At 43.3% G+C, this 15,310-nt stretch overlaps 1 protein-coding gene across 2 annotated transcripts in view; it reads right to left on the bottom strand.

Moving 5' to 3' along the window:
• MYO1C (myosin IC) overlaps positions 1-6,646 on the bottom strand; it is a 139,693-nt gene extending 133,047 nt beyond the window's left edge. Inside the window, exon 1 of one of the 2 annotated variants that reach the window (XM_018573875.1) lies at positions 6,559-6,646. Coding sequence is in view for 1 of the 2 variants with exons in the window: in XM_018573860.1 (XP_018429362.1) it covers positions 6,509-6,553 (45 nt within the window). In the remaining variant the exon portion in view is untranslated. Of the gene's footprint in view, positions 1-6,508 lie in introns of both variants that reach the window. The other variant, XM_018573860.1, reaches the window with a different exon arrangement.
• Positions 6,647-15,310: the final 8,664 nt, after the last annotated feature.

Here is a 15,310-nt window from a genome sequence, read left to right as displayed (position 1 = left end):
GCAATCTAAAGCCCACTCACGTCATCACGTACAAAGCAGGCTCCATGTGTGAGGACACCGAGGGACAGTCCACAGACAGAGCAAAGGTGGAGAAGAGACCAGTGCAGACATCCTGGTAAGCCGGGATCAGGTAAGTAACAAAGCTTTCTCCTGTCCCCTAGGCAGTACAGGGGCAGCCCCACTTCAAGGCAAAATCTTTAATTTCCCTTGAGTTGGGCTTTAACCACAAATTACATTCTGCAAAGCATCAAAACCATTTAAAACCCTTTTCAGCTTCTCCATACCAAATGCAGAAGAAATTAGCTGTATATATCTGGCCTCTATGCTCAACCAGAACAAAAAAAAATTGCATTCACTTGTAACGTAATTTAATATAACAGATGACACAAATTATTGACTTAGGATGAACAATCTCATTAACAAGGACTTCCACACTGCAATTACAATCATTTGTAGCCAATAATTAATATGGCAGATATAGTTAATGATCATTTAGCATGCCAGGCAGAAAACAGATACTGATTATGATATGCAGATAACAATAAGCTGCAGAGAAAAGCAGCTGCCCGCTCCATGCAAAACAATGAAATATTTAGAATATAACAACATGGCAGCTAATACTTAAACTATCAGCATAAGACATGGATTATTCACCGGTCATTGTCACCTTGGACCAAGCTTAAAACTGACATTTGTTTCCACACAAAGCCCCTACTAGCCTGAATGTTTATTAAAATTAAACCACAATGAAGTCATCATATTTTTGTTGCAGTTTTTTACATTCCTCATATTGTTGCAGCAGTGGACCTTCACCCCCCTCGTGTAGAGATGCACGAGAATTAGTATTGGTGCCGATACCAAGTATTTGGGCGAGTACAACGAGCCGGCCGAACAGCCAGCTCCATGCTGATTGGCTGGGAAGACGTCTTCCCAGCCAAATCAGGAAGCTGGGAGGCAGGTCATTACTCACCGCCCGACTTCCCGGCCAATTGGCATCGAGCCGGCCAAACATGGAGCCGGCTTCCCAGGAGATCAGGAAGCCGGGCGGCATGTCAATCAGTGTCCTGATTGCCCGGGAAGCTGGCTCCATGCCAGTGGAAGCACCGGTATTGATACTTGGCATCAGCGAGTACCGACAGCAGAATATCGGTACTCGATACCGAAAAGTCGGTATTGGTGCACCTACCCTCTTACCTTGTCCACTGGGTTATCCTTTTTTACAATACTCAAACTTCCAGTGAATCCAGCGTCGTCCTGCTTTAAAACCGCCCACTTCGCTGCTGCACACCAATTCCCGCACTACCATCTTCTCTTTTTACGGCAGCCAGCTGTCTCTTCCTGGCTCTTGCAGCCAGCCCTTTGAGGCACATATTCAATGTGTGGTAGATTGCCCCAAAGCACAGTCTACCGTGGTCATTCTCACTTAAGGCTAGGTTCACACCTAGGCGGATTGAATATGCACGTTTTTCGCGCTGTTTTTTTACCGCGATTCGCGGTAAAAAAAACGTGCGATAAACGCGCGTTTCCGAGGGATACTTGCCTGTATTCCAATGGAACCGCCCGACCAAAACGCCCCAAAGAAGTACATGTACTTCTTTGGGCGTGGGGCGGTTTCCCCGCACGTTCGTACTCGCGGAAAACCGCCCAGATGGGAACCATGCACATTGAAAATAATTGCATTTCCCTGTTTGAGCGTTTTTACGCCAGTATGAAAGCGCGGAAAAACACCTAGGTATGAACCCAGCCTAAGTGAGAAACCCAGAAGTAGGAGGCCGGACATATTAAAAAGGCACTTCCAAAAGAAAAATATATAAATCTGGAATTAAGAGAAAATGCGTGGTGAGGGGAGTAATCTGAAGAAGAGTGGGTGAAGCGGGTAAAGAGGTCAGCTCAGGTCCTTCTATCTATGTAGAACATTTCAGTCAACATGCGATTCTTCCACTTTGTTGCTAAATATCAATGTATATGACCTCTCTGTTAATGTTGCATAATCTGCACAATTCTGGTTTCATACCTTAGATTTACGGCCAGCATTTAGTGCTTTTCTAAATGCTTTTTGTATTATTACAATTCTCAGAGAAGCCATAACAATTCTGCCCTGCTGTGTGAAGCCATGCTATACAGGCTTCACCTTCAATGACACAGAGCAGCCAGAGACAGGCACAGCTGCAGCACTATTTCTGGAAATGAAAATAACAGCCGAGGCCCACACAGGCCTGCCTGCATACCATCATCAAACCGTGTGCCAGTGTAGGAAGTGAAGTAAATCGGAGAGCCACAATGATGTATGTCAGGCTTTTATACACACTAACATGCTATTACAATATTTCTGCCAATGTCACGTCAATAATTCTTAACTGCAACCAATTATAATTAATTGTGCTGAAGTGACTACTGGTTGGTTGCTCTGGGGTACTGTAATTAAAGCCAATATGTACTCTGCTCATTCAGGGTAAAGTAACTAAGTGGCAGGTACCCTCAGGTTCTTTCACCTACCTTCCACATGCTTCCTGGCAGCGCCGTTCACCCACAGAGAAAAATTCACAGCTCTGGTAGGAAAGAACATGCAATTGTGTCCTGTTCCTCTCACATAGCAGAGTTAGGCCTCTAAGGGGCCAATCACAAGGCCTGAGAGTTTACATGAGAAAGCAGGTGGGAAAGGGTGGATGGGGACATTTCTTGGTCCCGTGTGAACTCTGACTCAAACCCCTCCTGGAACATATGAGGTTGGAGGGTGGCAAGTATCAGCAATGGAGGCGGACGAATATGCAGTGAACTTGTCGCTTTCACCTAAATGGACAGGAGAGGTTCGCTCATTGAATAAGACTGGTTACTCTATGAAATATTGGTTAAAGGATAAGAACATTTAAAGCCATGGGTGGCCATGCCAACAAAATTCTCACCCGAACAGTCACTGCGTCCTGTCACATGCACTTACTGTCCCGGTATTCAGGCAGCCGTGGCTGTGGAATGGAGGTGGAGATTCCTCCATTCATACTGTTCAGCATTGATATCGAAATCAAGTGGTTTTCTCTTGTTTAGCTCACAAGCTTATGAGAGAAAATCTATACATGCATAGCCAGCTTTCAGTCAACCGGTTGGCTGCATTATCTGGCAGGGGTGTGCAAGTCTCTGTACTGTATAGACTGAAATAAAAATCCAGTGGCAGGTAAAACCAATCCCAAAGAAGTATTTTAATTGCGTATTCAGAGGTTTTCCTGGTGTTCAGGTTTGATTCCAATTCATCTACCAAGGGATGCATGCAGTCTTAAAATACAAGATCTAACTGCACCTATAGACATGAGATGACCATCCTCTGAGCCCACCGTACACCCCTAGCCAAGCTTCCATTTGGGCCTCTATATTTGATAAAGGAGGAGAGGGGAGCAGTGTTCTTTGTGCAATCACAGAGGTCAGTGATGTGGGGGTAAACAGTGCTTCCTATAGCAGCGTTTCTCAATCTCATTTTAGTCACGCCACCCTATAAAAGTAGGCAAAATTCTCAAGGCACCCCAGTCTAAAATGACATACAATGTATAGCATGTATATAGGTATATGTGGGCTTCGTAACGCACTGGACTCAGGGCTTCGTAACGCACTGGACTCAGGGCTTCGTAACGCACTGGACTCAGTTGCATATCACTTCGATATATGCCTGTCCCTAATACTGCTGCTATAGTCATGCTGTGATAGTCATTATGAAACTAGAATAGAGAACGAGCACTGCCCACTGCAAAGGGATTGTCCAACAAGCTGTAAATGTGTGTGTACGCTCCCCAGATAACACTAACATGGCTCACCACTATTGCCATGTCAGCCCCTGAAACTGGGCTGGGGTTTTTGGCCACGGCAACCATAAGGGCTCATTGAGGGTTGTGTGGAGGTGGTGCATTGCTTTATTACAACGCAAGGCACTGTTTAATTAAAGTCTATGCCCTGCATTGTGCGTGGTGACATGTGGCAAGTTGCACTACACAACGTACTTCATCACACACACACAGAAAACAATAGTTTGTCCTGTGTTGAGTTGATTATCGTTGCTCAACTCAGATGATATGACTGAACCCTAAGGCCCCATTCACACCTTAGCGTTTTGTAAGCGCTACAACGCTCAACAGGAGGAGTCCCATTGTTTTCAATGGCTAAAATAAAATGGCTCTCAACGAGCTCAGTGTCCGCCGAGCAGTTTTGGTACTTGAGCAAAGAATGGATGCTTCCGCGAGAGACTAATCACACAGGTGTTTTGCTTTATGACAGATCCTTTAACGCCATTTATATATCTATACAAGTGGCTGGCATGGTATCCTAGTTCTAGCAGGTATACAGCCCATATTCGGGCTTCTTCAGGGCCGGAGTTTGCCTACCCTAAAACTTTCCTTCCATGCTATTTGAATGTCAACCTTTAAAGTTTAAGTTTCACTACTGTTGTTGGCGGAGACAAGGCGATTGCCATTGATTTTATGGGGCTCGTTCACACCTGTGCGCCATGTTGGGAAAAACAATATCAAAAAGTCACCTGCACTCCATACAGCATATAGACCTTCACGGAAGATTGGTGCTTGAAGTGACAACACGGGTGGCACAGTGTCAGAGACAGTCAATAATAGAAGTCACCAGCACTCGATATGTGCGAGAAGTAGAACATTGAATTGTCACAAGCGTCATGAAGCAACGTTTCGGGGCCACGCAGGGTCCCTTCTTCAGGGCTACATAGTGACTAATAGTGGTCTCTATGTCGCCCTGAAGAAGGGACCCTGCGTGGCCCCAAAACGTTGCATGACGCTTGTGACAATTCAATAAAAGTGCTTCTACTTCTTGCACATATCATGGAGTGTTGGTGACTTCTAATGTTGGGAAAAACAACACAGGTGTGTTTATTACCACAGCATGAAGCTGATCCCACAAAGTGGACGCCTAATGTAAAATTGCAAACGCAAAGGTGTGAACATAGACTCAGGGATTTCCCGGGACCCCTGTGCTTACCTAGACTCCACATCCAGCACCAGAACAATGATCAGTCCCTGATCATTCATCAATATCCCCATCAATAGTTCAACTTGGTGCTAAGGGCCAATTTACACTCATGTGCGTCATGCCACACGATAACCTGTGTTCAATTAGATCAGATTATTAACCTATATCAATGGACTCCTGACATACAATGATCGGCCATGTCACGCATGGAGTACTGCAACACATGTGCACGGAATGAGTACCTCAGGGGTGCTAGGGAAAATTAATGTCAGTGCAATGTGACAGCGCATGTAACACGCAATTCATACATATACATGGGAAATTCTACAAGAAAACTGCAGAAGACGTGTCATGATGTCATTTAGAAATAAGGAGGAGGACAGGGCAGCAGAAGAGATCGGACACAAGCAGCACTTGTCCCTGGAAGAGTTCATCATATGGCTGCAGAGATGATGTGATACAAGCCCTTGTTCCTGGAAGACCTCTTCCTATGGTGACAGAAGTGGTGTAACACAAGCAGCACTTGTCCCTGGAAGAGCTCATCTTAAAGCTGCAGAAGTCATGTGATACAAACATTTGTCCCTGGAAGACCTCTTCCTATGGTGACATAAGTGATGTGACAAGCAGCACTTGTCCCTATAAGATTTCTTCCTAAGGTAATAGTGATCTGACATAAGCAGCACTTGTTCGTGGAAGATCTCTTCCCATGATAATATAAGTGAACTGACATAAGCAGCACTTGTCCCTTGAAGATCTCTTCCTAAGACAATAGTGATCTGACGCAAGCAGCATTTGTTCCTGGAAGATCTCTTCCATTGGTAATAGAGGTTATCTGAAACATGCAGCACTTGTTCCTGGAAGATCTCTTCCTATGGTAATAGAGGTTATCTGACACAAGCAGCACTTGTTCCTGGAAGATCTCTTCCTATGGTAATAGAGGTTATCTGAAACAAGCAGCACTTGTTCATGGAAGATCTCTTCCTATGGTAATAGAGGTTATCTGACACAAGCCGTAAATGTCTTTGTAAAATCTCTTCCAATGGTAATAGAGGTGATCTGACACAAGCAGCAGCTGTCCCTGGAAGTTCTCACCCCATGATAATAGAAGAGATCTGACACAAGCAGCCCATGTCCCTGGAAGTTCGCTCCCCATGATAATAGAAGTGATCTGACACGAGAAGCACTTGTCCCCATAAGTTCTCTCCCCATGGTAATAGAAGTGATCCGACACAAGCAGCCCATATCCCTGGAAGATGTCTTTCTATTATGACACAAGCAGCACTCGCTCCTGGAAGTTCTCTCCCCATGATAATAGAAGTGATCTGACACAAGCAGCCCATGTCCCTAGAAGATCAGTGGGATTCAGCAGCAGCGTGCAGTGATACAAGTGCTGTCAGTCAGCTCAGCCAGTGCAGCTGCCGTAGTGCAGTTCGCCTCCCATCCCAGCAGGTAAGTTCAGAAGCTCCCCCCGTGCCCTCCTGCTCACACAGGCTCCCCATTGTCATTCACTCTGTGCATCAACAGGACTGCTCACCATAGTTCCCGGGCCCCGGCCAGTGTGCCCCCAGTTCCCCGGCATCTCACCTGAATGCTGGGCAGTATGCGGCTCCGCCGGGACTCCTCAACTCTTTTCCTTGGGACGGCCCGGCCTGTCAATAACACGCATGCGCGCTCGGGGCGAGCCCAGGAGTGGTGTGGGCGTGTCTGGCGGTGGCCCCGCCCCTTTGATGTCAATCAGGGAGAATGCATAGCTGAGTGAGGCGGGTAGGGGGAGGCTCCCCACACATGCTGCTGCACGATTACCCGCACATAGGAACATTGGCATGAGCTCACTTGGATGTACTCAGCCTCACCTTATTAACCTGAAAATGTATGCCAAGTTCCAAGGGGGAAAATAGTTTCCTTATCTTGTAATGAGACTATTGTTCTCATACTGTACTGCTAATGGTAGAACTGCTGGCGGCATTGTTTTCTGAAATAGCTGACAGCAGCAGAGTGCAAAAGGTTTGTAGTGGATTCAAGAACCACTAGGCCCAGTTTGATTTTTGTGCTGCGTTAATGTGCGTTTGATTGAGGGCTAGTTGTGATGCAGTCTCTTCAGTTTGGCAGCTGCATCCAAAATCGCGTCACAATGCTTTCCAGTGCAGTCAGAAAAAATACTGCTTGCCCTATTTTAGCTGAATCGGATCGCAATGGGACACATCAAAACGCATGCAAGCGCACTGGAACATACCTGAAATCCCATTTTTAGCGAAAACACATAAATTGCGGTAAAATCGCAGCAAAACGCATTGCACTGCAGCTGAGCTGACGCTCGCAGTTCTGGTGTGAACTAGCCCTAAAGCCTATCTCCTATGTAATGTACAGCACCCTCACATCCCCCTCTGAATGATGAAAGGGGAAAAAAAACCTTTTAGGTAAGTAAATATGTCCTTCTTACTTACTTAAGGACGCGGTCACATGACACCAGGCCGGAGATGTCTCTCGTTTACTCCCAGCGGAGTACTTCTTGGAGTGCACTCTGTGGCGTGGACATTTCCTATTGGCTGTCCAGTGACAAGGTCACTGATCCAGTATGATAGACCGATTGGCGTAGGCACATCTGCATCGCTGGGGTAGTGGTCCCGTGGCCCCTTTGCGGGACCTGGATGCAGAATTTAGGCAAGTATAACTTGGTTTACCAGGTAAGAGGGGTTGGTGGTAGAATGGAGAGCGCTTATATTTAGGGCAGCCCATTGAAATCAATGGTCTTCTGATGCACAAATACGTCCCAATTTATTAGACATGTCACAAAATGTTTGTCGCAAGGCACCACACAGTACTATGGTGCATTATAACTCTTGTGCATTGACCTCTGAAATTGCATGTACATGCGTTCTGTGCAAATGGAGGCAAAAACAAATATTAATATGTTTTCTTTCCAGGTGAAATGTAATATCAGGAAAATATCACATTACGGCCCCTAGATGGAGCCGAGGAGCACAAGAAGTAAGTAGTTAGCGCCATCTAGTGGCCATAAAGTGATATTTTACTGCTATTACATTCCACCTGGAAAGAAAATATATTAACCCCTTCATGACTGAGCTAGTTTTAAGTTTCTGTTCCTAAATGACTGACACGCTTTTTACATTTTTGCTTCTTCCACAGCAGCAAGTTTTGATTATTATTTTTTCTTGAAATGTATCATTTAACATTGGGCCAGGCTATACAGCTGCCAAAACAAATAGCAGAGAGGTGAGTCTCTGCTATCTTCAGCTGTCAGATACGACTGGTAACCGCTGAGAATCAGCAGTTTCCAGCATAACAGAGGCTGATATAACTCGGCACGTACAGTGTACGTGGCCAGTCATTTAGCCACTTTGTGACGGGACGTACACTGTACGTCTCCCGTCACAAAGGGGTTAATACCATCCATTTTTGCCTCCATTTACATACAACAATTGTACATGCAATTTTGCAGAACAATTGGCTCCGTGAATTGTTTATAAATACTTCTCTATGAGCCACTCTTTTGCCAGCTTTGATATTAAGGCAGGGGCAGGCAACTCTGGCTCTCCTGCTGTTGTAGAACTGCAAGTCCCATGAGGCATTGCAAAACTCTGACAGCCATAGGCAAAGAGCCTCCGAATCTGAAACTGCAGAACACGTGGTGGCCACGTCAGCGCATTCTGTGCACGCCCGCCACCATCTTGGTGGTGGAGTGCATGGCGTCACAGGAGTGGCATTGGGTGACATCATGCACAAGTTTGGGCGCCACCATCTTGGTGTACATCTTGGTATACACCAAGATGGTGGCACTAAATCATGAGTATGACATCCCTGACACTGCACACACGCGGTGTCATGTAACGTCATGCACTCCAAGATGGCGGTCCGCATGCGCAGAACACGCAGGCGGCCAATATAGCCGCCGCACGTTCTCCAAACTGATTTATATATGCCCGAATATATTTTTGTATATTCAGGCATATAATACATTTTTTATTTCAGATTTGGACGCACTGCCGAATCAACTGAATTTCATTGATTTGCAGGTTTGTCCAAATGCACATGTCTAGTTGAAAGTGATGGGCGGATGGAAGGCAGCACTCACTACATGAAAGGGATGTTTTCAAATAGCTTTGATTTCATTATAAACAATACCCTAGTATGTATTTTTACTACAATGCTGATGTTATAACAGGATAGTATATGATGGGACAACTCCTTTAACTACCTCCGGGCCGGCCGTAGTAAAAAAACGGCCGGCCAGGAGCTCTCTCGATCTGAGCGGGCGTCTCTAGACGTCCGCTCAGACACGTCCCTCAGACATAAGTATCGCAGCGCTGAATACTGAAAAATGGCCTGGCCAGGAAGGGGGTCTAAACACCTGGTCTTGAAGTGGTTAAGGAGGCTGCAACACTGAAAAGGAACGGAGATATTGGCCACCTGAGAGGTAAGTACCTGTGGTTTAATTTGTTTATAAACCTGACAGGGTCTCTTTAAATATCTGCATGCACTATGTTAAATACCAGCTAAAGCAGCCTAGATTTCTTCTACGGGATTTCAGAACATGAAGTCATTTGAGTGTTCTAAAATAGCAGTCATTTTCATGTTAAACACATTGGGGGGAATTTATCAAAACTGGAGCCGACAGAATCCATGGCAACCAATCAGCTTCAATATTCATTTTGCTCAGGTAAGATTTGAAAATGAGACAGAGAAGCTGATTGGTTGCAGTGCAAATCTGCTCCCAATTTTGTCTGATCCAGGTTTGATCAATTCCTCCATCCTGTTTTCACATATGTAGATGTGAATGTTCTCCAATATAGTTCAGTTCCTATGAATGATCTTGTAATTTTAGCACTTTTAATTCCTAATGACTGTTTTGTTTTGTTTTGTAATGCTAAGCTAACGTGGCTTTGTTACATGATCTGTTCCTCTAGTGTCTCTGGATGCATTTCAGGCCCTGGCACCACCACACTATTCTCTCTCTAAACACTGATTTTGCTTATCCTGCTTTTCATTTGAAAACAACTGGAGTTATGGTAGTCTTCTACATACGGTGCACATATTTCTACAGTGCCACATCACTATCACTTCTTCATGACAAGACTCTCATTTCTTCTGTTGGGTGCATTTGTGTGTTAATTGTTATATCCCCTATATCAACAGATTTACTATCCCTCAACATATCTCAGCACCTAATTTCAACTGCACCCTATTCAGGGATTTTACTCTCTCTGTTACATTGTTCATTACATGATATTTAGCAAGAGGACGAGACTCTCCTTGCAGAGGCAGAAGTGAGACTGCACAGCATGGCTGCTACCAGTGAGAGGTCTCTATGGAAAGAACAGAAGCAGACTTGAAGCCAATGACCTACTTCCTTTTCTCTGTTCTCAGCTGGCTCCTACTCACATCCATAGCGCTGTGGTGGTTGTTGCATTCTTTTCTTCTGTCCCTGGCTGACAGTCTCTTAAAGCAGAACTCTGGGCAAATCAAATCTTAACCCTTACAGTGGGGCTACTCCTGCACGTCAAGAGTTAAGTGCTCGTTTTGGCTAGGGAGCTAAAATAACAAGGTTAAACTCACCCAAACCACGATCCTGGCTTGTTTCTTAGACCAGTCCATGGAGTCTCCCGCGGTCTAAGGTCCTGTGAGTCATCATGTTCTACACAGTGTATAGAACACCGAGGTGCATTCCACCACTGGAGTGGAGGAGGAGCCAGTCGGGATTTCAGTTCGGGATAGTATAACTTTGTTATTTTTGCTCCTAGACAAAACAAACACTTAACCCGTGCAGTACGGGGGTAGCCCCACTGCAAGGGTTAAGATTTGATTTGCACAGAGTTCTGCTTTGAGCTGGGGCAGCAAAAACAGACACATTTTATGCTATGCCTAGTTGCGCCTGCGCACATGAGCCCTATTATGGGCTGGCTTATCTACACATATCTATCAATAATACAATTACAAAAATATGGAACTGCAAACTTGTAAAAATGTCACAAAAATATCTTAAAGTACAAACTCTAATAATATGTTTATTATGCCCAAATACAGTATGTTTTTCTTTTAGCATTGCGTTAGCATATGCTCTGTGAATGGGTGACGCTTATTGTTTTATGTTCTGACCCTTGCTATATACTGGGGAATCAGTATTCCCTTCCTAGGGGTAAATTTTACTGTAGCGTTTGCATAGAGAAAATCTTTTTTCTCTTTTTAAGGGAGTGAAGGGAATAAAAGCTCCCAGGCCAGCAGGATGATAAAGTCTCATCAATGTGACCTCCTTTTTTATTATTCAATTGGATTCCAGGCTAATAGATACATTTAAATTTAAGTTTATTTTTTTACTTAGCAAAATATTTGTGATTGTTTAACCAGACTAGTGACACCATTTTTTTCCTGGTTCAGTTTGCAGCGTTCCATGTCAGCTGTCTACTAAAGTGGTCATTAGATAATGAATTAACACCATAAAACTCCTCATTCATTGTCCTGTGATGCAGCAGGTGGTACAGAAGAAGCTGTAAAGGAGAACAGTCATCTTGTCCATCTTTGAACAGCCTTATTCTGCTTATACATGACTCTATGTCCTTAAATAGCAAAGCAGGTTCAACTGTATAGAAAAGCGATGTTTTGCTCCATTTTGGTCCATGCTTGCCTGCTATAGCAAGGTGCTTGTCTACCACATTTGTTGACAGCCACTATACAGGAAAATTGGACGACTGCACACCAACCTTGTCTGATCTCTTTCTGTATTCTTTCATAAAAGCACATTACAAGAGATGAATTGAGGCCTCTGACGTGTTTCACGTGCATATTGCAGTGGTGCCAGGTTGATGAAGCCCTGCACTCTGGGGAAATGGGTTGTATGTTGCCAAGCATCATTTAGCCTGGAAAAGGTCTAGTGCTGGACCTCGGAGTGGTAAGTCTACAGGGGACAGTTTCTGAGGGGCGGTGTGTAATGGAGGCAGCAAGAGCTGCTTTTTCCATTTATATAATTGGCGGGACAACCTTTTCTGCTTGCTACATTGGTATGAACTCTGTGCGAGAATTAAATGAATCTTTATGGTTATTACTAGAGATGCACCGATACCAGTTTTTCGGTATCCAGTACGAGTACCGTTATTTTTTTCCCGGTACTCACCGATACCGAATACCAATACCGGAAGTCCCATTAAGGAAACCAGGCGGCGTGTAATGACTCGCCACTCGGCTTCCTGGTTAGCCGGGAAGCTGTCTCCATGCATGGAGCTGGCTTACCAGCCTATCAGGAAGACAGGCAGAATGTAATTGAATATCTAAACTTTGTGCCTCTCCATCTTTGGAGGCTTATTCCTATTCCATTCTGCTTACTATGAAGAATAAAGTAGGACTCATTTATGAAGTGTAGTTCCACCTTTGCAGTCAAATATGAGAAACCGCCACTATATGTTTTTATGTGTTCCCATTTACACAGCATACCTAAAAATAATTCATATCATTTTAGATAGCTAATAATTTTAGCTTAGAATAGACAGCAATGTGAAGATAAGAGGAAAAGTGAATGTTTTCTTAAAGTGCAATTACATACAACGTACAACCCAAGCCTTGCAATCTTTAACCCTTTGTCAGGATAAACAACCCTGTATATCTAGTTTACAACTTATAATGGAGATCTGCCAGCACAGTAAACGTTTAACATTACTCCCAAGGTTCCTCCATTACATTGCATAGCAGAGGAAAGCTAAATAAGAATTTTTAGCAAGTACAAAGGTAAGCAGCTATTTTAATTCTTTTTAAAAGTTATTCTATGTGAATGTAACCTGTAACAAATATAAATTAGGTGATATCCAAACTTATGGAACCAGCACTATATAAGAACTAGCGCAGCGATTGCTTTATATTGTAATTTTTCCCACAGTAAAAGTCGACTTTCTGTCAACTCATCACTGGGGTTCTCTTCAGTTTCCATAAGTGGAATATCAGTACATATTTGAATTTCAAAGCATCTGAGCTGGAAGTGAGTTCCAGTTATTAGGCTTTAGGTGAACTTTTAAATAGAATGCTTGAGTTTCTGAAGTTGTCTCTAAACGTCTGCTGCATTGTGTTAATCCTTGTTTTTTCTGTATGCAGAATATAATCACCATTTCTTGACCGACAGCCAAGACCTAGCTTGGATTTTCACAAGTATTCAGTTCTTCAGATATAATGTCTCCACCCTTCCTGAACTTGATATGTGAATTGTTACATGCAAATTGCAACTTGTTTCCTATCTATCTATCTATCAAATCTATCTGCCTATCTCTCCTACATTATCTATCTATCTATCTATCTATCTGTTTAATAGCCTTTCATATTTTTCAACCTAATGTTTTCTACTAGGCTGCTATTTTGTTACATTCAATTATGAAAGATTTATTTGTAAATCAAATTTTTTTATCCTCCTCCTCCACTCACTAATAAGAGAACATCAGATTTCAGATGGTTATATTAAGCAATTATGTAATCTAATCTAAACATACTTCATATTGGTTGGCATGAGGAGCAAAATGCTAAACAATCCGCATTAAAAATGTAATACAACAAACCGCCAAGAGAAAAGTCTACAAAAGATGTGACTTACAGCACCACATCTGAAGAGGGTGTTAGCAATGCACAGTGTTAAGCCAAAATAAGTGATACAATATCACTTACAATAACATGTATATGAGAAAATCCTCTTACGTTTTTGCAGGTTGTGCACAGAAACTCTCCATCGCGGTTGACTACACGGATGATTTCCCCAGTGGGTATACACTCAATCTTGAGCTCCATGTTTTCATGAATAAAGACGAGGACTTTTGTTCTCTCCAGAAAGTAGGTTTCTATCCAGTATTTAGCTCCACTTTTAGGATGTTCTCCTGTCCGTCTACAAACCAACTGCAGTGTCTAGACTACTGCTAGCGGGGTTTTAGGGAAGCTAAGGAAGGACTGGAAACCTCATTTCTCTCAGAACGTTATTTTAAGTGGATAATCCGGAATTATATGTTTATACAAAGCCAAGGTGAGAATGCTGACAATGAAAGTTCACGAGCTCCTTCCAGGAGGTCACAGTTGGTTCCTAGAGTGTCAAGGCTTCGAGAAGCCACTAATTTATGCCCCTGGTGATTTTACTGAACTTCATAAAAGTTCAACAGGCTCCATAGGGGCACCACTGAAGGTCAAACTGCATTAGATACAAATATAAAATGTTTGGCATATGTCCATAGATATTAACTGTTAAACTTAGTACAAGTACACTGGAGATTGCTGGATTGTGTAAGGTGAAAAGTTCACTTTTGCAGGCCAGGAAAAAGGTGCTTGAAGTTTCTACTAACCACCTATATATAGAATTATTTAAATTTACAGCAAAGTACTACTGGATGTGCAAAACAAAACATTCGCTGTTTTTTATTTAGTTTCCAGTCAAACAAATCCTGCATGTTGCACTCTTATATGACCTCTCCTGAGAATTCTCTACTATACAGTGTTTAGTCTTAGCAATATCCATTATTTTACGTATTTATTTTGATTATTATTGTGCCATCAAATTCAGCAGTACTTTATTAAAAACAACAAACCATTTACTTTGGTTCTTATCTGAGAGTTCCTCGGATAATCCAATGTCGCTGATGGAAAATGCATGACCAATCTGGACGGAAGCCAAATAACTTTTTGGGGTGTGCAAGTACCTTCCAGAAGAAACTCAACTAAAAAGAGGGAGAACTGACAAACTCTTTGTGGATACTGTTCTTTGTACTGATGTGAATAAGTCAGCATTTTTTTTTCTCGAAAGGCTGGGCTCTCACAGAAGAGGACCTCTTGGCATACCCTAAATGGCAGCCAAGGCCCACAGATGCAGCCATTTGTCTGTCTGCTATCTCTATCTGGTCTTCCCCATAGATTGGTTTCTGGCACCGACATGAGAGGCCAAGGTGCCCATAGCACCATGATGGCTGTTTACAGAGATATACATCTCTATGGCAAATTAAATGCTGCAGCCACATTAATCTACTTGCAAACCCTAGAGGGCAAAGGCACACATTTTAAGTAGTTAGGGAAATCCTGCACATGCTGAGGGCAACATATAGAGAGGTAAGACTGGGATCTGCAGCCAGTTGTAGGATAGATGAGGATCGATGAGGATCGCCTATCTAGCTCAACCCTCAGCTGACCAAATTAGAAAAATGCTTTGCAATGCATTGTAAATGTATTTTATCAAGGTTTATTTAGTATATTCCTGTAAATTGTGTGCATTATTTACTAATCGCAAATACCAAACATTACTACGGCAGCTGATGAAAGTGCCATCTGTTAGCACTTACCCAGTAAATCAGCTCTTACCTTCTATAGTCAT

Source organism: Nanorana parkeri, unplaced genomic scaffold (assembly GCF_000935625.1).
Source record: "Nanorana parkeri isolate BGI_ZX_2015 unplaced genomic scaffold, ASM93562v1 scaffold48, whole genome shotgun sequence".
NCBI lineage: Eukaryota > Metazoa > Chordata > Amphibia > Anura > Dicroglossidae > Nanorana > Nanorana parkeri.
Note: the sequence above shows the minus strand (reverse complement) of the source record. Positions and strands in the feature narration are given on the sequence as shown.